Here is a 24,071-nt window from a genome sequence, read left to right as displayed (position 1 = left end):
TGGAAATGAGTCATAAGACGAGCAATGTCCATGTCGTGATAAGCATTGACGTACAACATTCGTTTTCTACCAAATCAGAGACACCCGACATGAACTTACTAATTCTTGTCCTAGGGTAAGAAACTAGAGATGAGCATACTTAGACAATTGGGTGAACTTAAGGGAATACTCTTTCACAGTCATACTCCCTTGGTGAAGGTTAAGTAACTCATGCTACTTGACTTCCCTCATCTCAAGGGGGAAGAACATACCTAGAAATGCCAATTTAAACACTTCCCACTCTACGGTGCCTGCTCCTACCGGCCTAGTCTCTTTCCATTGATTGTACCACACTTGAGCAACATCATTCAATAAGTAAGTGGCTAATTCTTCCTTCTCTACCGGGGTTAATCCCATGACATCAAGTACCTTATACAACTCATCTATAAACCCTTGAGGATCTTTCTCAACTTTGGAGCCATAAAATTCTGAAGGGTTCCTCCTCCTAAAATCCCTCACTCTTGAACCGGTCGTATCCACTATTAGGTTCACCGGTGCTACGACCTCCCTATTAACTTGTGGCGTCATGGCTTGGGCCAACATTAGGAACGCCGACCTAAACTCTGCATTTGTAACATTCTCACCCAAAGGGTCAATCGGAGCTTGTGGAGGAACCTCTTGATCCACCATGTCTTTGTCATTTATTCTAGTATTTGCCCTTGTATTAGCCATATCATGTAGACCATCGGGGGTAGGGATTAGGAGAAAGACCTTATAGAGCTAAGCTCCATGGAAAGACTTAGAGAATGAAGAACTGAGATTTCCTAATCATCTAATAGCTTCCTATTCATAAATGTGGTGCTCTTCACATTTATGAACAAGACTCTACTAGACGTGGTTTTGAGACATCCTAGAATCATTCTAAACCTTGTGTTATGATTACCAAGTTTGTCACGACCCAGGGGTACCCCATAGATGTAACAAGGTGTACAAGACCCCCGAGAGGCCCCATACAAGCCCCTTAGCATATCATAACATGAAGTACTAGAAATGATGTGGAAATTTAAAACAATTTTTTCATAATATCAAAGTCTTTTAAAAACAAGCGGAAGTCTATAACACTTTTTCTCAAACCATCTAAAACCATAAATGTCTTTGGGACTCATCCCATACAAAAGTTCTAACTTAAAAATAAAATACATAAAGGAAATTTGATCAAATCCTCGATGCTATGAGGACTCACCAAGTCTTCCCTCCTTGCTCTACTATGAACCTAACCACGGGGATGGAACTCAATATCACTGGATCCTACATTTGATAAGAATATATGCAAGAGTATGTGTTAGTACAAAATCTACTAAATATGATAGCTAACATAACATCATCAATAGCATAACAACATAATCATAGGCATAATCACCAACATAGACATAATATTAGCATTAGTCAACATAAGACATAATCCAGAAACATAAGAGATACAACACATTCATAAGCATAGTCCATACTTAGATCTTCATAACATAAGAGAACCACTTCATAAGTAACCTCTAGGCATACTTGTGCAATGCATGAGACACCATAATCTCACCCATGCTAAGTACCACTTTAGGCCATCATACATATTTATCATCCTTTGATCTCATTCTTAGCTTATTTCTCATAGACAAGGGAACTTTCACCTTTAGTCAACATATCAAGGAAGGCAACTATAGCAACAATTCAAGATAGCATACATCATATAAGCAAACCTTATATGAAAACATACTAACGATACTTCATTTGTCACGCCTCGAGGCTACCCCCTGGACGCGGACACAGGACCTAGGATCATGAGTGACCCCAAGATAACCCTGCAGGCATATCATAAGCATACTTAAGTAAACTAAATAAATAAACACTGTGCGGAAGCTAAATCATATAAGAATCTGAAATGATGGGGAATACCCATATACGAAATTTGAATATAAGAAACTGAGAGTTTGAATACAAATGAATAGTCAAACTCTAAGACTAAAGCTAAAACTTACTATGTCTGAAATAAAGCCTCTACTGACTAGAAATGTTGGGACATGCCCCAGCTATATCTAGCGAAACTGAAACTAAAAGTAAGAAAGATAATCATGTCACTAGTCCTCGAAGAATAAGGACTCACCACTGATGCCGCTGAACTGAAGATCGGGAACCGATCTATGCGTAATTTGACTTCTAAGGGCTTGAACCTACATCACGAGAAGATGTAGCGTAGATTATGCGTCAGTACTTGAAAGGTACTGAGCAGGCATGATATAATAAAGCTGAATAATAACTTAACTGAACAAGCAATAAAACAATGATATAATATGAACATGATAAGGATACTAGAAATACTGAACATGGCTAAATTGAATGCAATGACCAAGTTTATAACATGCTGAGATTGAATACTGAACTATACTGATAACATGGTCAATGCAATAGAATCTAACTGAACTATAAGCGAGCTACTAATAACCGACATAAAAACACATGAGTTAAATGTAGAGTCCGATGTATACGCCCCATTGAGAGGACCCAATATACCCTGCCAGAGGTATAGAGGCATGCTGGCATGATCACTAAAATGATGCCCACAGAGGGGACTTACAACCTACAGGGAACGTAGTTCTGGGACTTGAGGGTGACTGACCCTAGTCCACTCGGTATTAAGCTTCCCATATGATTAAGTAATTAACACTTTATGACTGAAATGATGTAATATTGAATAGCCCAAAATACTGACATGCAAACTGAGAATGCAACATTAATATAGTGATAATAATGCATTCGAAAATTGAGGCATGTTTATATATAACTCAATTAACTGGCCTGGCATGTGTAATTCATGAACTAAAAGAACTACATAGTTAGGGTTCTGAGTTTATGCATGAACCTGGGAAATAACGATAATGAATTCATGATAATACGATTTGGATCATTCTAACAGCTAAAACCCAATAATTCTAACATTCAAGAAACCCTAAGTCTAGATAATATTAAGGGAATCAAGATTCTGACTGAAATCTAGGGACCTAATGGGCGAAAGGAACCCACTAGTGAAATCCCACATACGTGGTAAAGATTCCACGGAGAAACCTTTCGATTTCAGGGATGGAACTGATGGAACCTTGTTGCGTTCTTGAACTAGGGTTCTTGACCTCTTTCTCCTCTTACGCTCTAATTTTTCTAAGTTTTGATGAATGATCTGACTTAGGTAAGTTCTAGTTACATTTATAGGCTAAAGCTGACCAAAACTATGTAGTTTTGGGTTTAAACGGCGTAGCTTAGGGGTTCAACGCATAAGGGAAGGACCAAAACACCCCTGACTTAACTGTTCTCGGGGTCACCTGAAACACTCCAGAAAACGATAGGGTGAGCTAGAGCCTTACATAATGGTTAATATCCTAAAAATGGTTTAAATATGTAAAATTATATGTTTAAGGTCCAAATGTACGGGTACGACCCCCAAACTAGGACCCAAAAACTGCCAAAACAACAGCATCTACGAGACCCCCCAACTACGGCAAATAGACTGGTCTACAGACCGTAAGTCTTGATAGTAGATGGGGACTTAGTTTGTAGGAGCTTATCCCCAAAAAGGGGAATCTCTAACCAAAACAACGGCCATGCAGTACGAGCCGTAACACCATCTACTGTCCGTAAATGATGGTCGTACGTGCTGCCAGGTAAGTGAGTTTTAGTTTTTATTTTTAGGGTCTTAGTTTTAGTTAGTCGTTCAATTAGGGGTTAATAGGGGTGGTTAGTTAACTAATTACCTTTCCTAATCTAACTATCAGACCCTAACCCTAAGACTTTAACTCACACAACTAAATTCACAAGTCCAACTCATTCTCTCTCAAAACTCTATAAACTAAGAACCCCATTGAAGAAGAAGACCAAGGTTCATCTAGGGCTGAAAGGTTTCAATTTTATCCATCAATTATCAAGGAATTAACTAAGGTATGGATGCTTTTCACTCTTGGGATCTTTTCCCCAAGAGGCCCTCTCAAAAATTGGATTTCAAGGTTCCCCCAATTTCTAGGTTTTCACTCAAAATCGTGGGTCACTTTCTAAACTCGATTCTATTGATTTATAATGAATGTTTATGATTATATATGAGTGTTTGTGGATGAATTCATGTCATGTTTATGGTTTTTGAACAATTCCCCACAAGACCCATGATTCCCCTTCTTTTTCAATTCTAAACCCTAGCATGTGTTGAATGTTAATTGAATGATGTCAATTTAGTATGTTTACATGTAATTCATTATTGTATTGTGATATTATCCTATATGATGAATGAATATCAAGAAAATAGGGTTGAATCTTGAAGAAGGTCATGAAGGTTATGAATGAAGGATTTCAATTTGATGAATAGTCTTCTATTGAATTGTTGATCTACTTATGATGGAGATGTTTACTTTATTTGTTGGTTATGGTGTTGAGTTATGATTCCTCTTCCCTATAACCCTAGTTATAATCAAGAATGTTATGATGTGAACATGAAAGTTGTGAGATGATTATAAATGTGTTGTTATGTTGAATAAGAAGAAATTCTCATGAACACTATATGACTATGATATGAAAGAATATTCTCACATGATGTTGGTTCTATGATGAAAGGATATTCTCATCTTTGTAACCTTGAGCTATTTGATATACAAGGGAGTGAGTCCCTAAGATGTTCTTTATGAACTAATGCCTAAGTAAAGACTTAAAAATTACTTAATTGGGAGTTTGAGCTTAGCACCGAGAGGATATGTATATGGGATAGGACTCCTTCACCAAGTTGTAAGGTTTCCACAAGAAAGGTCTCATGAGGTGGAAACTACAATGCTATTTAGATTAAATAGGGTTTCTAGAAGCAACCTCTTTATCCCTTAACTATGTCCCACCATAGGAGTTTTAGCAAGTGGATCCAACTAGATGCTACGATGTACCAATGTTCTACCTTTACAAAGTTGAACACTCTCTTTTCGGTGTGGGAGGAAGACACTGGATTCCATGGTAGCTCCCATGGTCTATGCCGGTTATGGCAAAGTCTCCCAATTATGTAAGAAGGAACTAATGAATGAAAACAACTATGTAAAGGGATATGAATTCTAACTAGTATTTCTCAAGGGATATTACTTAGTATAGGTAAGGGTATGAGACTTTACCTATGCATTGCACAAGTGGGTCTGAAGAGGAGTTCTTGTGTGAGTTCTTCATGTATGGCAAATTATGAATGCTGTTAAGGTTGATTTCACTTATTATGATAATGTTTATGTTTATGACTACACTTGTGTCTTCTTGATGGCTTTACTTAGTACATTTGGGGGTATGTGACTTCATATGTAGATTGCACAAGTGAACTTGAAAGTGGGTCATGGGTGGTGTCTTCATGGTATGATGTTAAGTGAACTCAAGTATGTAAGATATGAATAATGGCATTGTGTAATGTTAATTATGATCATGAATGTATTTTTATCTTATAGTATGGATTGATTATATATTCCTTGAATGTGCATTATGGCTTTTAACTTGAAATAACATGTTTTCTATAAAGGTCCTTTTTATGCATGTTTTAAATGGTTTTAATTGCATGGCTTCCATACTTAGTACAAGTGATTGTGCTAACCCATATTTCTTCCCTTTTTCTACTAAGTGTAGGTTCCGGCTAGTAGGCTTTTGTTGCAAGGGAAGGAGGGCTTGGATTGCATTCTCTAAGACTTTGGTATGTCCTCAAGTTCCGAGGACAACATGATGCCATTTATGATTTCTTTCTATTGTAATAGACTCATAGACTTCTTATGTACTTTCTACTATGAGAATTCTATATTGCAAAGGGGTATATTCCCTATTTGAGATTCCGATGTTGTACTTAGATGGTTTTATGAGACGGTGTCTAGACATTCTATACTCTATTTTTCTATATGAGACACTTTGACATTGATTGTGAAAAGTTTTAAATTTTCCATTTTTTATTCTATGACATATGCAATGATGAATGCTAAGGGCTTATATAGACCTCTTTGAGGTCGAGTATGCCGGTTACGACTAGGGGGTACTCTCGGGTCGTGATATCACCGATGGACGAGACCGACGAACCGTCGATCGACTAACGGTAAGTGTTGGTCAACCATCAGTCGTGACTGGAGGCTGGAATTTGGGGGTCTGATCCAAAAACGCGGACCACGGTCTGTGACCTTACCCACGGTCTGTGACCTTACCCACGGTCTGTGGGTCCGGTCATGGGTTGACACTTAGAATGATTTTAAGTGCTGAGTCTGGGGGGTTGCAGATGCGAACCACGGACTACCACCATGGGTCGTAGGTCACCCTACGGTCCATAGGTGGCAACCGTGGTTTGCACCTGTAACTTCTGGATATCTTCCTTGAGGTCTGTTTTCAGATATGGGGTGTTACATCCTTGAAGTAACCATATTTCATCATAATAATGCTACAGAGACTTGTCCCTCTCTAGTTATATCTACTATTCATGGAAGAGAACTTCTTACCTAGTCCAATACATACATTACTCATGAATGGTTATGATTTTACCAATTCAACGCTACCAAGGAAAAAACACCATATTACGCAAGACTACGCTACCATGTAAAGCATATTACCAAACAAGTCCAACCTATACAAGGAAGGGTACTATTGCTCAATCTAAGCTATGAATGAAATGATTTGGCCTAACCAATTCATGCTACCAGGCAAGCATTCTATAATGCTAGTGCAAGCTAACCTTACAAAGGGTACGATTTCTCAATCCAAGGCCACCATGAGATCTTCTAGTCAAGCTACCATGCATGGTCTTGTCATACCAACTCAAGCTATTCATGAAGGAATTTTATGTCACAAATTCAATCTATCCTAGTCTAACATACTTGATTCATTTTAGGTGAGCAAACCTTTCAACCTAGAATCAATCTATGTGAGAAAACCTTTCACATTATACATTCATGCATTCATGGTATGGAGTATGTGGGTAAAGGCCTTCCACAACAATTCCATTACAATGCAACATTCATGGTATTAGCTTTACTCTCAAAGCCTCAACAATCATAGTTCATCATGCAAGCTCTACTCTAAAAGTCCTAATAATCATAAGTCATCATTCATACCTTATTCTCAAGACATCGCATCTCATAAATATCATAGATGTCTAGCTCTTAAGACAAGTCTAATCATAATTTCTCATATATGTTTTACTCTTAAGCAATTCTAGTCATAATTCATCATATATCCCTAATCTCAATCAGTACTAATCATATATCATCATGTATACTTTAACCTCATTAAATTCATATCTATATGCCCTAATCTCAAGCAATCTACTATACATATCATCAATCCTAGAAGACTATCTCAAAATCCTCAATCTCCCCTTTCAAGGCACAAAACCCACATACTTCAATTTAATCTTTCTACACATGGGTTAGGCATGTAAACATGTAATTTCATCATAATTACATGATTTACTACTAATTCAATCATGAATAATCAGTAACCACTCAATTGGATCAACATATAACAATACCAACAATATTGGAAGAAACCCTTACTAGAATTGGGGATTTCATCTTCACAATTGGGAAAACTAGGGAACTCCATGGATGAAAGAAGTCTAGGGATGAAGAGATATCATACCTTGATCATAATTCCCTCAAAATCTTGGAGATTTGGTGCCTTGATCTTTACCTAGCTTCAAACTCTATCTTCTTCTTCAAGTTCTAGAGAGAGAAATATTTAAGAGGATGAACTTTGGGATTCTTTTGGGGTTTTGGAATTAATGACTTAATTGGGGAGGCTAAAGGGTTAAAATATCTTATATAGGTGTACTATGTCTAGGCAAAATGACCTCACTTAAATCCAACTTAAAAAAGAATTTCCCAATTTAGCCCTCACTAGGCAGGTTATTCTGAGGCACCACAACAGGCTCCACGAGCTATGGTCCTCACCACTGGCCATGGTCCTTGGGCAGTGGCTATGCCATGATGTCTTGGCCTCCGAAAGTCTAAGGAACCTTCACAGGCCTTCCCACGAGCCATGGTCTTCACCACTGACCGTGAAGTGGCTCGTGAAAGTGAGCCATTTTGAGGCTGTTTCATGGGGGCTACTGCCTTAGCCACCATGAGCCGTGGTGCTCACCACTGGCCGTGGTGGTGGTCGTGAAGTGGGGCAGTGTCTTGGCAAGTTTGGGGCATCCTTGGCCCTTGGCTTGGGCCTTGCCCTTTTTCCTTGGCCCTTGCCCCTTTGCCCTGGCTCTTAATGCCCTCATACTTAGCCCTAGTTGTCCTACTAAACTACGGGGTGTTACAATATCTCCCCCTTGGAATCATTCGTCCTCGAATGACGATCTAGACATCCCCGAAAAGAAACGACTCTAGACTAGCAGCCCATCATGCATGCAACACATCTAAATGCACACAACCAAGGAGGAAAACTCAATTCGAAGCTAAACATACTCAATGCAACACAAGAAAGTGGGAGCTACATCTATCAACCCATTATGCATGAAATCTCATAACTAATAATGTCCATGGAGGAACTACCATCTCTGAGCTAAAACATGCTCAACACAAACTCATGGAGTCTATATGCATCCTATACTCAAACTACGTATTCAAGAAGGAACTCTCAACTCCTAGCTAAAACATGTTCATCAATTCATCTCAACAAGACTATAGGCAACTTATACACAATGCACTACAACATGACGAAAATCCATCATATAAACTCATTTTTTTCTTTTAAAACACAAGTTTTCATGAACATGCATCACATAAGGAAATCATGGGAACATCTAAAACACACATGACTTCATACAAGTAACAAATCCTGAGGAACTCATCATCTCAAGCTAGGGGAGGAGTAGAAGGATAAGGGATGAGGATATCGGGACATCATAACGACCTCAGCCACCAAAATAGCTCCCTCACTAAAAGATTCCTTCCTAACACTTTCACGGAAGCTACCTCTTAACTTGCCGGTCTAAGATCTCTACCGGATCTTCCCTATAAGAAAGATTGTTTTTCCTCAACTCCCTAGTCATGAACATTAGAGTCACATAGCAACCTTGACATCTAGGCACACCATCTCCCCCTTGGGAGGAGGCCTCAACGGACTTCCTAACACCATTTCATTCAATTCTACTAAGGTTGGATCCATACTTTGCTTAACTTTCACATTTAACACGTAAGACGAACCGGAATCATCTTAAACCATAACACTACCCTTGGTAGAGTCTACTAACCGAACATATCTAGGCATTCTCTAAACACCCTACGCATAATGACCATACTTAGGATCAATCTTAAAAGATAACTAACTCTTTGGAGTTGGTAAACACTTGAACTCTTCTCTCTCACCTTAACTAGGTGGTACATACAACCCTTTAAGTCAACTTTACGACAAAACATAATCTAAACTCTTGGCATAGACTTCCCCTTCCACTCTTAGATAGGCTCCTTCGGGAACTAACAATTTGACTATACGGGTTCTACAATCACATAGGAGCATAATAGGAGTGCAACCAAAATATCACAAAAATGACATCATAATCTAACAAAGCATAAACAATCAATTAGGAAGCTATCAACACACCGGGATCCTCATTTGGAGCAAGCTCATGGTCACCTCTAGCTTGATGTGCATCAAACCGGTTTTGCTTAGGAGCATTTTCTCTTCCTTTAGCCTTTGCCTTAGGAAAATTCCTCATTTTGTGACCACTTTCACCACAACTAAAACAACCTTCTATGCCGGCTAAACATCTACCCTCATGTCTCTTTCCACACCTAGCACAAGTAGGCCATAGGGATTCACTTCTAATTCCTTGCGGTTTAGGGTTAGACACTATATCCTCCTCATACTTAGAAGCATTGGAAGAACCTTGTCCGGAAAACCTTTGTCAGTTCCTAGAACGACCATATCCGTCGGACCTATCATGAAAGGACTTCTCATCATCAATTCTAGACCTCTTTTTCTCCCTAGACCTCTTTTTAGCTTTGTCTTCTCAATTTGTTGGCAATGAGTCATAAGACGAGCAATATCCATGTCGTGGATAAGCATTGCCATACGACATTCTTTTTCTATCAAATCGGACACACCCAACATAAACTTACTCATTATTGTCCTAGGGTAGTATACTAGAGATGGAGCATACTTAGACAATTGGGTGAACTTAAGGGCATACTTTTTCACACTCATACTCCCTTGATGAAGGTTAAGGAACTCATGCACCTTGACTTCCCTCATTTCAAGGGGGAAGAACCTATCTAGAAATGTCGATTTAAACACTTCCCTCTCTACGGGACCCACTCCTACCGGCCTAATCTCTTTCCATTAATTGTACCACACTTGAGCAGCATCATTCAATTGGTAAGCGGATAATTCTGCCTTCTCTACCGAGGTTACTCCCATGATCGCAAGTACCTTATACACCTCATCTATAAACCCTTGAGGATCTTCCTCAAACTTTGGAGCCATAAAATTCCGGAGGGTTCATCCTCATAAAATCCCTCACTCTTGAAGCGGTCGTACCTACTATTGGGTTCATCGGTGCTACCACCTCACTATTAACTTGTGCCATCATGGCTTGGGCCAATTTGGAACACCGACATAAACTCCGCATTTGTAACATTCTCACCCAAAGGGTTAATCGAGGCTTGTGGAGCTTGTGGAGGAACCTCGTGATCCACCATGTCTTCCTCATTTCTTCTAGCATTTACCCTTGTATTAGCCATTTCATGTAGACCATCGGGGGTAAGGATTAGGAGAAAGACCTTATAGAGCTAAGCTCCGTGGCACAACTTAGAGAATAAAGAAGTAAGATTTCCTAATCATCTAATAGCTTCCTTTTCATAAATGTAGCGCGCTTCTCATTTATGAAAAAGGCTCTACTAGACGTGGTTTTGAGACATCCTAGAATCATTCTAAACCTTGTGCTCTGATTACCAAGTTTGTCACGACCCAGGGGTACCCCCCTAGATGTAACAAGGCGTACAAGACCCTGAGAGGCCTCATACAAGCCCCTTAGCAAATCATAACATAAAGTACTAGAAATGATGCGGAAATTTAAAATATTTTTTTCAAAATATCAAAGTCTTTTAAAAAAAAGCGAAAGTCTATAACACTTTGTCTCAAACCATAAAACCATAAATGTCTTTGGGACTCAGCCCATACAAAAGTTCTAACATAAAAATAAAAGACATAAAGGAAAGGTGATCAAATCCTCGATCCTATGAGGACTCACCAAGTTTTCACTCCTTGATCTACTATGAACCTAGCAACGGGGATGGAACTCAATATCACCGGACCTTACATTTGATAAGAATGTAGGCAAGAGTAAGTGTTAGTACAAAATGTACTAAAATATGATAGCTAACATAACATCATCAATAGCATAACAACATAATCATAGGCATAATCACCAACATAGACATAATATAAGCATTAGTCAACATAAGACATAATCCATAAACAGAAGAGATACAACATATTCATAAGCATAGTCCATACTTAGATCTTCACAACATAAGAGAACCACTTCATAAATAACCTCGAGGCATACTTGTGTAATGCATGGATAAGACACCATAATCTCACCCATACTAAGTACCACTTTAGGCCATCATACATATTTATCATCCTTTGATCTCATCCGTAGCTTATTTCTCATAGACAATGGAACATTCACCTTTAGTCAGCATATCAAGGAAGGCAACTATAGCAACAATCCAAGCTAGCATACATCATATAAGCAAACCACATATAAAAACATACTTACGATACTTCCTTGAAGTAACCATGTTTCATCATAATAAGGCTACTTTGATTAGGGACTTATCCCTCTTTAGCTATATCTACTATTCATGGAAGAGTACTTCTTAACTACTCCAATACATACATTACTCATGAATGGTTACGATTTTACCAATTTAAGGCTACCAAGGAAAAAGCACCATATTATGCTAGACCAAGCTACCAGGTAAAGCATACTACCATGCAAGTACAAGCTGTTTAAGGAAGGGTGTTATTGCTCAATCCAAGCAACGAATGAAATGGTTTGGCCTAACCAAGTCATGCTACCATGCAAGCACTCTATTATACTAGTGCAAGCTAACCTTAGGAAGGGTACGATATCTCAATCCAAGGCTACCATGAGATCTTCTACTCAAGCTACCATGCATGGTTTTGTCTTACCAAGTGAAACTATTCATGAAGGGATTTTATATCACAACTTCAAGCTATCTTAGTCTAACATGCTTGATTCATTTTAGGTGAGCAAACCTTTCAACCTAGAATCAATCTATGTGAGAAAACCTTTCACATTATACATTCATGCATTCATGGTATGGAGTATGTGGGTAAAGGCCTTCCACAACAATTCCATTACAATGCAACATTCATGGTATTAGCTTTACTCTCAAAGCCTTAACAATCATAGTTCAGTATGCAAGCTCTACTCTAAAAGTCCTAATATTCATAAGTCATCATTCATGCCTTATTCTCAAGACATTGCATCTCATAAATATCATAGATGTCTAGCTCTTAAGACAAGTCTAATCATAATTTCTCATATATGTTTTACTCTTAAGCAATTCTAGTCATAATTCATCATATATCCCCAATCTCAATTAGTACTAATCATATATCATCATGTATACTTTAACCTCATTCAATTCATATCTATATGCCCTAATCTCAAGCAATCTACTATACATATCATCAATCCTAGAAGATTGTCTCTAAATCCTCAATCTCCCCTTTCAAGGCACAAAACCACATACTTCAATTTCATCTTTCAAGACATGGGTTAGGCATGTAAACATTTAATTTCATCACAATAACATTATTTACTACTAATTCAATCATAAACAATCAATATCCACTCAATTGGATCAACATATAACAATACCCATACTATTGGAAGAAACCCTAACTAGAATTGGGGATTTCATCTTCACAATTGGGGAAAACTAGGGGACTCCATGGATGAAAGAAGCCCATGGATGAAGAGCTATCATACCTTGATCACAATGCCCTCAAAATCTTAGAGATTTGGTGCCTTGATCTTGACCTAGCTTCAAACTCTATCTTTTTCTTCAAGTTATAGAATATTTGAGAGGATGAACTTTGGGATTCTTTTGAGGTTTTGGAATTAATGACCTAATTGGGAAGGTTAAAGGGTTAAAATGGCTTTTATAGGTGTACTAAGTCTAGGAAAAATGACCTCACTTGAATCTAACTTAGAAAGGAATTTCCCAATTTAGCCCTCACTAGGCAGCCTACTCCCAGGCACCACGGCAGGCTCCACGAGCCATGGTCCTGTCCGTGGTCCTTGGGAAGTGCCTAGGCCATGATGTCTTGGCCTCCAAAACTCTAAGGCACCTTCACTGGCCTTCCCACGAGTTGTGGTCTTCACCACTGGCCGTGAAGTGGCTCGTGAAGGTGGGCCATTTCGAGGCAGCTTCATGGGGGCTACTAGCCACCACGAGCCGTGGTGGTGTTCATGAAGTGGGGAAGCCTTGGCCCTTGCCCCTTTGCCTTTGCCCTTGGCCCTTTGCCTTGGCTCTTGATGCCCTCATACTTAGCCCTAGTTGGCCTACTAAACTACGGGGTGTTACAGTATAGGACAATTCTGGTAGCGTGGGCGAGCTGTTGTATCATCACATAGCTCATAGTGATGGTTATCAGTTAGAGAATCTCCCAAGTAAGAGTAAATAGTTATTATTGTATTTTCATATACATTCGAGTTATTATCTACTATTTTAAAAGTGTCATGTATATCTATTGTTTCTTTCATATTGAGTTGAGTATCCTTGAGTTGAGTTGAGTTGGGACGAGGTAAGTATGTTTCCTTTCTATCAGTTCAAGTTGTATGTTATATTTTAGTGGTTCCCCTTACATGCTTGTACATTCAATGTGCTGACGCCATTTGGCGTGCATCGTTTCATAATTTAAATACAGGTACTCAGGATCATCAACAGGTGTTTCGTTGAGATCATTTGTCCTTCCAGTCAGCTTTGGTGAGCCTTCTAGTATTCCATAGGACTTCACCTTTACCTTATAGTTAGTAGTTTGGAGATGTCGTGGATTTTGTTTCGATATCCTTCTGTAATAGTAGAGGCTTCATAGATAGATAGAATTGAGGACTTTTTCTATATTTACTTTCTTTTGAGTATTGTTCAGACTTTTTAAAGTTGAGTATATCAGGTAAATGAATTTCTTTCAATTTAATGCTTATGTATGCTTAAGTTAGTCTTCCGCTTGAAGTCAGTTAGGATGAGGATTCGCTTGGGGACCAGCAATGGTTCTTGAGTGTCGACCAAATCCAGGGTGTAGGCTCGGGTCATGACATCTATTACTGATTGACGTCAAGTCTTGGGGATGATTGCTTGTATTATTTCAATTGATCTCTCTTTATTCGCATTGTTATTAGCTTATAGCCTCTTATTGATTATCTTCCACTTAATAGAATGTTGCTTACGGGTTGGGGTTAAGGGTTAGGCCTACCAACTGGTGGGGTGTAGTAGGTGTCATCATGACCTGAGAAATGGGTTCGTGACAATTTTTTCCTACTAGCATACTGAATTAATAGAAATGAAATTTTATTTTTAAAAAATCTTGCGACAAGTAGAAATACTTTCTTAAAAACATATGTATATCTCTAACACAATATGAGATTAAAAAAATTGGGAGCGGAGAGTTAGGTGAAGTAGGGTAGGAATTTTCTGAAAAAAATAAAAATAATATCAAAAATTTTTTTGGAGGGAGGGGAGGGAAGGTTTGGGGGAAGAGGGGATGAAGTAAGATTTTTTTTTCTTAAAAAAAATACTTATTCTTATAAAAAATTAAGAAAAATATTTGGTGGGGAGGGGGGGTTACGGTGGGAGGAGGTGGTGGAGTGGGATAAGAAAAATATTTTAATTATCTATTATCTTTTTATTTTACAAAAAAAAATTATTTATTTTTTTGGGGATTGTGAAACTTTTATCTTTATTTTTTAACTAATACTAATAATTTATTTATTTTTGGGATACCAGTACCCCCCCCCCCCCCCCCCCCCCCCCCCCCTCCCCCTCCCTAAACTATGATCAAAATCTCAGAGACACACCTAAACTTAACTAGGGTATCTCTGGAATTTCGGTCATAGTCTAGGGGGATACTTGTGTCTTATCCCTTTATTTTTTGTCAAGATGGAATGTTTTGTCTGTGTAGAGTGTCATGTGATAATTTTTTTATAAAAAAAAATAAAATCAAAGAGAGATTGTAGTAATCAGGAGAGGAGTTCAGAGCCAAAAAGACAAAAAATAGAGCAAAATTTTTAAAAGAGCAACAAAAATTGAGTATGAAATCAAACGAGTAACATTTGGATGGAGGGGCAAACGAGGTTAAACTGTATATACAAGACTCATATTTGCATGAGCCTTATAAGGCTCATATTTGACATGGGTCTTCCTTTTAAAAAAAGGGCGTATTTTAAAATAAAAATTAGTATTTGTTCTTCATTATTTATTCAATCGTTTATTGTTGTGTTTTCGTGTTTATTTTTTATATTTTCACTAGTAATATGTAAATAAAAATGTAAGTAGTGCGGTCAAGTTTAATAGTTTTTTAATATAAATATTGAGGACAAAATATAGGGACATGAAAAAAATATAAAGGAAAAAACTTCTAGACATTGCATATTGTTTTAGAGATTATCGTCTGTCTCAACACAGTTGTTGTGGTTTATGTGTACTCGTTCCACACATGGTTGGTACGTGTGGCCTTGTTATTTAATTTTGCAGGGTATTAACAACCCTCGAAGAACAACAAGGTCACACGTACCAACCATGTGTGGAACGGGTACACATAAACAACAACAATCGCATCGAGGCAGACGATAATCTCTAAAATAATATGCAATGTCTAGAAGTTTTGTCCTTTATGTTTTTTTCATGTCCCTATATTTAGCCCTCAATATTATCAAATTTTTATATATATATAAAATCTGATAATATATCATTATATATATTTACTATTCATCTCTCTATTTTACATTTTGATTATTTTAATATTATTTGTATGGTGTCATTAATTAAGTCTTGATTTTCTTTTCAATTAAATTTTTTAAAAAAAATCAATTTCAATTTTTTCACAAGACATAATTAAAACTATGAATTTAAGAAGACTTGGATAGATTCTACTATATCAAATTTAAAATGGTGGAAAATAAAAGTGGTCCAATAGAAGTGTTTTGGATGGAGTAGAATTAAACCGCGGCAAGGGAGAGAGGGAACAGACAAAGACTTGGGAACTGAAAAGACCAACCTTTTTCTTAGTTTGTTTTTGGCGCTTTTATCTCTCATTCTCAATTATCACACGCACAAAACACAGACAATATATACTAGTAATAAAACTTGAAAGCTACCTGCCTCCTTGTCCCTTTCCTAGCCACTCGTTTATTGGTCTTCCTTTCATCTTTGACTTTTACTTTTCAAAATATTTAAATACTTACTAAACATTCATCTATTTACTTCTCTATAAATTATACTCCCTCCATCTCATGTGAGCTAGTTTGATTTGACACAAAATTTAAGAAAGAAAAAAAAAGTTTTAAATTTGTGGTCTAAAATGAATGATAGAAATTTGTGTGGCTAGAAATCATTTCATTAAGGATAAAATAGACATTTTAAAGATAAATTATAGAAATGTGTCATTATTTTTAGAACTAACTAAAAAAGAAAGTAAATCATATAAATTGAGACAGAGGGAGTACTCTTTAATATTTGTCACTTCACAGAATTGATACATAAATGACACTATTTTTCTTAATTTATTTTTAAGAATTATTAGCCTTGAAAATATAAATTACTTAGAAAAACTAAGTAATTAATTAATTAATCAAAATAAGTTAATTTATGTTCATTTATTGGAAACTTGACTTCAAAAAAACACTAAATAAGGCTATAATGATAAATTCACCTAGTTTCTTAGGAGCGTGAAATGGTGACAACTAAATAGGAACGGAGGGGAGTATAATTTTTGATAGTTAATTAGGAAGTAAGTTATTTATATATAATTTGCAACTTAGAAACTCACATAACAAATAATATATGGGTTATAAGAAAATATGTGATCTATCATCTTATGATAATTAAGAAAATGAAATAACTAATACTAACGTAACTAATACATGAATAATTGTAACTAGTTAACAAACTAATCCTTAGATTTGTTTGGTGTGAGGTATAAGTAATAATAATTCCAGAATAAAATATAGAATTATTTTATCCCATGTTTTATTATAGGTATATATATATATAAGGTAGTCATTGAATTAGTTATCCCATCATTTTTGGTATAGTAATTGAATAAGTTATCATATATATATATATATATATAGTAGAATAATTTGTTTCGAAATAACATGTTCCCAACCAAGCAACCCAGTAAAGCTATGCGCCTATGCCTATTGGCTATTAACCTAAAAAGTGATGCAATCTTTTAACTCTTTCCAACTCTCACATAGAAGTTCAATTCCTTGTATCCTCACTCTTTTCAAGTTTGGTGAGTGTTTTTCATCCCTACCCCTATACTAGTAAGTCCCTTTTTTTTACCCATTAATCAGAGACCACATACCATTGTTTCTGAGTAACAAGTCACAAGACACTATTTTTACATATCTTTTGTCAGTTGCCACTTTACTGGTCTATGATGGAGTCTTTGTCAGTGAATGAATGGCTGTAAAGAATAAGTCAGACTTCTTCCTTTACACTTGTCGCTGCTTTTTTCAAAAGAATGGGTCTTTAATTATAACTAGTAAGTATTATTGATTCTTGCTCCATCCAAAAGACTAGTTTCATCTTATAACCAAGAAAGGAGTACATTATACAGTCAAATTACAGATAAAAGAAAAGGAAACTGTCACCCTTTTTCCTTTTATCTTTTTCTGTTCTGTCTTTGCAAGAATCTCTACTGTGATTTTGAAACTTAAGTACAGTTAAGTATCTTTTTCCCCTAAAAATTGTTCCTTTACACTATAGCTTTTTATAACCTTCCTCTTCTTCTAACTAAATTTACACTTGTTTCTTGACATTGTAGTGAATTTTATTGGATTTTGCTTTTCTTTGTGGTGTATTTCAGTTGGCAGTTTTATTTTCCCTTTATGGAGTTTGGTTGGTCCAGCTGATGAGTTACTTTAATTCGGAAGGTTATTCAATCATTAGACTTCAGCCGACAGTAGATTAATTAATTTATTTATAATAATACTCCGTATGATAAAAGTTTGAAAACATCTGCATTATTGTGTTAAGAGTGTGGCTTAATTTATATATATCTGAGATAACTTTTCAAGATTCTCTTAATTCCCTATTTTGACACGTATTGTTATTGAGAATTTTACCTACATGTTCCTCCTTTTTGCAAACTTGGTCATTTTCTTGTTTTGTTTATCATTAGTGAAAATGGTTTGTCAGTAGTTTTGATTTTGAGGTACATAATCTGCACATCTTTTACATTTTGTGTTGAAAACTGAGGTATGGTTGGTTGGATCTTGTTAAATGTTTCGATTTTGTTTTATTGGATTTGATGTGATGAAAATCTTGGAGTAGCTAGGTGGATGGATGAGCATGAAAATGAGGTGATTAAGATCTTGGCGCAGACTAAAAGCTAAATTGTAACTTTCCTTCACATTTTGTGACGTTGTTGTTAACTCAGGTCAAGAATTTAGAGGCAAAAATTGAATTGTGTGATGGAATCATCATCATCATCATCGTCATCAAAGAGGGCCAAGGCACCAGGGAATATAGCTCATTGCTTGGTTGATGGGTGTAATGCAGACCTCAGTGAATGCAGAGAGTATCATCGCCGGCATAAAGTTTGTGAGGTGCATTCAAAGACTGCCAAAGTCACCATTGCAGGTCGAGACCAACGCTTCTGTCAGCAATGCAGCAGGTAATGCCTCTTCTTCTCTGACTCATTTTGTTGTCGTCTTAGACCATAATGCAGGGGCAGAGCTAAGTGGGTTGGACGAACCCAGTAACTTTTTGTACACCCTGTATTTGTATAAGAATATTAAATAAATATATGTGTATGTATATTAACTTGTTCACCCCTAACAAAAGGAGCCGTGGAAATGCTTTCCACGCTAGAACTCCTAATTCTGGCGCCGCCTATGCCCTAATGCATTCAAATAAGTGATACCGTGGATCAAGTAAGGAATCAAGCAGTCATGAAAGGCAGGTTCTGTTTACTCCATGTTCGTTGCGTTGGAGACAATTGTTCGGTTAAAAATTGAAATTTCTCTGTGTAAGGGAAAATGTCTAGTTGTTCAATATTTGGAAGAGCACATTAATTAGGAAGGTTAACTGAAACTTGAATGGATAGTATGACAATCTGGTGGCATGTTGCTCTTCCCTTAGTTCCTACGCTTTCCAAGCTATGTTACTTATATTTTAACGTAATTAACGTTAAGTTCCAAGCTAGTAAACAATTTTAATGTAATAGAGTTGGTGACAAGGTTTGTTCCGTTTAAATGTTGGAATTCCTCGTAAAGGCTAGAAAATGAGCAAACTAAGATGTTCAATCCTCGGAAGAAGCGTAAATTAGAAGAGTCAAGTGCATTTATTTATGCCTGTATAGAATAACGACGTTCTTCTTTCTCCCAAAGTTAGACTTGTGACTTTGTTCTTGACCCTTGGTACACCAGATAGTTCGGAAGATTGTAATTAGAGAGGTGTCTAGATTGGCATAGAAGGTCATCTAGATAGTGAGCTAAAATTTTAGTGCTAGGATTAAACCTATTAAAATAGATCATGATCTTAATTCTTAATTAGAATTCACTTGTCTCCATTTCTTTCTGCCAACGTGAAGCTCAGCTTAACGAGTTCTGGCATGTAGAGGAGTATTGGTGTTTGATGCATTGCTTTCAATTCTAAGAGTCAGAATTTTTCCCTTTATAATGTAATGTAATGATACCTAGAAGAAATCTTCTGCTTTATCAGCAATTTAGAATAGAAGTTGCTAGTTAGTCCTGTCCTAAATGATTGTCTGCCTTAGTTGTGCGGACTCTTCACTTTTGATGCCGCACCCGTCTCGGATTCTTCAAAAATACACTACTTTTGGCGAATCCGACATGCACCCGTTGCCATTTTTGAAGAGTCCGAGCAACATAGTAATGTCTGCTTGTTTATTTTTCAGATAGTAGCTTAGATAATTGAAGCTTTGACTATAAGGTTTCTGCAGTTGTCCCATCCCCAATAAATTTATGTTACAGCATTGTCTCATTCTGATTGGATCCTTTTGTAGGTTTCATTCATTGGTAGAATTTGATGACGGAAAGAGAAGCTGTCGGAAACGTCTTGATGGACATAACAGGCGTCGAAGGAAGCCTCAGCCAGATTCTATGGCAAAAAATTCTGGATTACTTTTTGGCCAACAAGGTTAGGGTCATTTGTTTATATAATAGTAATAAAAAATGAAACATGAATGCATTTCCACCTTATTCTTAGAATTGGATACCGTTATTATATTTGTATGTTTAATCAAATGATGGTATGATCAAAAGGCTGAATCATTTGTAGGAACGAAACTCCTGTCATTTAGCAGTCAACAAATATTTCCAAGTGCAGTTGTGAGCTCTGCATGGGCTGGCGTTGTCAAAACAGACAGCGATATGGTATTATACAACAACCAATCACATATGAATGGTATGGACAGTCAAAACTCGTTCCCTGATTCTTCGGGTCATAGCTATACAGGAGGAAGCCAATTCCAGTTCATGCAAGGCAGTGATCATAGTCTGACTGAATCTTCTTCGATCTGCCAGCCACTTTTTGAACATCCCACTTCTGCAGCAGGAATTTCTAGCAGCGGACAAAAGATCTTCTCCAGTGGATTAAATGATATTGTTGATTCTGATCGTGCTCTCTCTCTTCTGTCATCAGCACCCGCTGTAACTAGGGAGATTGGTTTGAGCCACATGGTGCAGCAGCCTGCCTCTATCCCACGTTCCCAGTCACAGGGCCTGCAGTATGATGGTCTAAGCCATTTCCCTTTTGGTCAAGATTTCAATAGCAAACCTCAAGATTCACATGTTAGCAACAGCAGCAACCCTCTCCATTTCCATGATATGTTGCAAAATGCACAAGATGGATCATCTACAAGTGGTGGCTCTCAGCAAACACTAGCCTTTATGTGGGACTAAACTTTTAACATCAAGGATATTCCGTTAATCTTGAATCCATCCAACCAAATGCTATTCCATTTCAGAATGTTTAGCTTCTAATTAGAGTTGAATGTTTGTGTGATATATCACTTAACTTTTCTATATTTTCCCTTCATTATGACAATTCTCTCTTCTCTCTCCTTTATTCTCTGAATTTTGCATCCTATCCCGAAAGTATATTCAAAAATTTCTTAATGAAAACAAATATTCCAGCTTTCTGGGAAATCAATAAAACCATCATTATCACTGAAAATTATAGACAAGGGGACCACAAAACCATCAACAATAGGGATTCACTTCTATCTGGAAAAAAAAAAACAGAACACTTTGGACTATGCCTTAGTTTGAATAATATAATGTTCATTTGTAATCTTATATAGAAGAGGCCCTCTAGGGTCCAAGGTACATTCATCATTTACCAACTTAGTTTTCATTTACTTTCTTGATTTAAATAACTCATTGATGGTCTGCTAGATTATGTGGGCATTGTCATCCTCAATATCAATAATTCATTTAGTTTCTTGATCTAGAAAATTAGTACTCCAATCATGCAGTTTGAAAGAAGCAGTAAGCAGGGGCTTCATGACAATAATTTTTGCCTTGTCCTTTGATAATGTAGGGGGTCAAATGAGCGGGTTGTGTTGAATTTGAAGATATTAAAATGGATTGAAATAGAAATTAGGTTGGGTCATCACCCGCCCAAATTTGCAAATAAAAATTTTTAATGACCGTTTGAAATTGGAGACTAATTTGATCTCAATTGAAGACTTTTTTTAAAATGAGTCAAGACCTGAATAGATTGATATTGAGCCAACTCAAATCATCTTAAGCCCCCAACTCATAAAATTTTGGACGGATTGAACAAATACATATATATGAGCTCATTTTGACACCCGTGAATGTAAAGTTTATGGCACGGATGGTGGCAACGTTGATACTAAGGCTTCCGGTTATATTTCTCTCGTTAAAGAGTGGCTCAGACTTGAAGAAATGATGCATGCTACAAATGTATATCTATATATACTAAAAATAAAGTCCTTTAATTCATATCAGTTACATATGCCTTTTGTTTTGGGAAAATTGTATGAAATAACAAACTATTAATTCAAATTAAATGTTATAGCCATAGTTTCTTTTATTTGTAATTCGCAACAAACATTCCATGTTTTTTGTCATCTCATTTGTATACCGAAATATACAAATTAACTCATTCAGTATACATGTGTTGTATAAAAATTAATTGCAGGACTCATTTGTATACCGAAATATACAAATAGACCCATTCGGTATACGTATGTGTTGTATAAAAATTAATTGCAGGACCCATCTGTATACCGAAATATACAAATAGACCCATTCGGTATACGTATGTGTTGTATAAAAATTAATTGCAGGACCCATCTGTATACCGAAATATACAAATAGACCCATTCGGTATACATTTGTGTTGTATATATGTAGTAATTTTGTTTATATACAATTACTATGTTTTAGTTTGTATACCGAAATATACAAATACAAATTTTTATGTATATGTATACCGAAATATACAGATTAATAGCCATAACAAACATAAAATTTGCTATGGAGCACAATTATACAAACTATAGCTATAACATACAAATATGATTTTTATGTTTGTTAAACCTAAAATTTACTCTTTTGTTTTCATAATTAATTAATTATTTAATTAGATGGTTATTAAGGTTTAATAAGGAACCTTCGAAAACATTAAAAACTAAATAGTTTGCAACATCTTCAGCAAATTTCTTCATTTTTTTCTATAGTGCAAATTTTATCTTGTAGGAAAAAGATGTAAGAATAATTCTTACTTATGGCCCAAGTTTACTTGTAACCCAAGTAATACCATAAATATTATTTAAGTCATAACCTCTATAAATTGATCCTCCCTCCACCCATTAGGGTTACCACATATTCTCTATGTTATTTTCATCGCTGACGGTTGTGGTAACGTAAGGCTAGGACAAGGAGGTAGAAACCAATTTATGACTAACACTTCTGTTTTTCTCTGTGATGATGTCTTTTTTCATTAGGTATGTGCCCCTAACGATCTCTATGTAAGGTTATCGTGTTCAAGATCCTGATGTGTATTAAAGTATTTAAATCTTACATGTGGCATTCGAGCCTGGACTGTTTGAACGGACAATCTTTGTATATCTTCTGCAACTAATTAAAATAAGTAGAAAAAATTTGTCACTGATATAGTCTACTATTTTTGCCCAATCAAATTATGTATTCGTCGTAAGTGTAGCGCTTGATTAAATTGTCTGTGTCATAAATTATGTAACTGCATCAGAAATTATATAGCGATGTATGTATGAATTATGTGAACTACCTTACATTATCTTTAAATTGTGGATGTTCAATACAAATTGAACATAATACATAGGTAACTAATTATTTAATTAGTGATTTTGAACAAAAATGTTGGCAAGTAGACGAATCCGGATGAAGGCAAATAACGTGAGAACCATGAATTTTTTTTTAAAAAAAAAACTCCTTCTAAGTTTAATTTTGTCCAATCAAATTATGTTCAAACTTACTGTTGAATCCTTTTGTAATAGCGTAATTTTGTGCTTCACTATTTAAGGTGTTTGGACTCTTAAGTTAATCAAGAGTTGTTAGCAAAGTTTAATTTGCACAAATTCAAAAAATCTTAAATATTTTTTTTCCATAATGCAATAATTATGTTTTCTTTTGTGCAATAAATTAAATTGATTGTTATACTAAGCAATAAATAGTATGTGTGTACTTAGTGCAAAATAATTTGTTAGTCACCAATGTGGTCAAATTAGAGAAATTAACGTCTACACATATAATATTTATAATCACTTGATACATGTATTATGTT

At 36.2% G+C, this 24,071-nt stretch overlaps 1 protein-coding gene across 7 annotated transcripts; it reads left to right on the top strand.

Annotated features, from left to right (window-relative positions):
• Positions 1 to 17,474: 17,474 nt before the first annotated feature.
• LOC102583420 (squamosa promoter-binding-like protein 16) lies at positions 17,475 to 21,339 on the top strand. 7 transcript variants are annotated; one of them, XM_015310813.1, is made up of 4 exons: positions 17,475 to 17,541; positions 18,691 to 18,927; positions 20,281 to 20,414; positions 20,556 to 21,339. In XM_015310813.1, the coding sequence occupies exons 2-4, from the start codon at positions 18,725 to 18,727 to the stop codon at positions 21,176 to 21,178; spliced, it is 960 nt and encodes a 319-aa protein (XP_015166299.1). In that variant the 5' UTR covers positions 17,475 to 17,541; positions 18,691 to 18,724; the 3' UTR covers positions 21,179 to 21,339. The 7 variants fall into 7 exon arrangements, with proteins under 7 accessions (XP_015166299.1, XP_006352166.1, XP_006352164.1 ...); XM_006352104.2 differs by lacking the exon at positions 17,475 to 17,541 and adding an exon at positions 17,552 to 17,793; XM_006352102.2 differs by lacking the exon at positions 17,475 to 17,541 and adding an exon at positions 17,552 to 17,973.
• The last annotated feature ends 2,732 nt before the right edge of the window (positions 21,340 to 24,071 follow it).

Source organism: Solanum tuberosum, unplaced genomic scaffold, assembly GCF_000226075.1.
Source record: "Solanum tuberosum cultivar DM 1-3 516 R44 unplaced genomic scaffold, SolTub_3.0 scf00145, whole genome shotgun sequence".
Lineage (NCBI taxonomy): Eukaryota > Viridiplantae > Streptophyta > Magnoliopsida > Solanales > Solanaceae > Solanum > Solanum tuberosum.
Note: the sequence above shows the minus strand (reverse complement) of the source record. Positions and strands in the feature narration are given on the sequence as shown.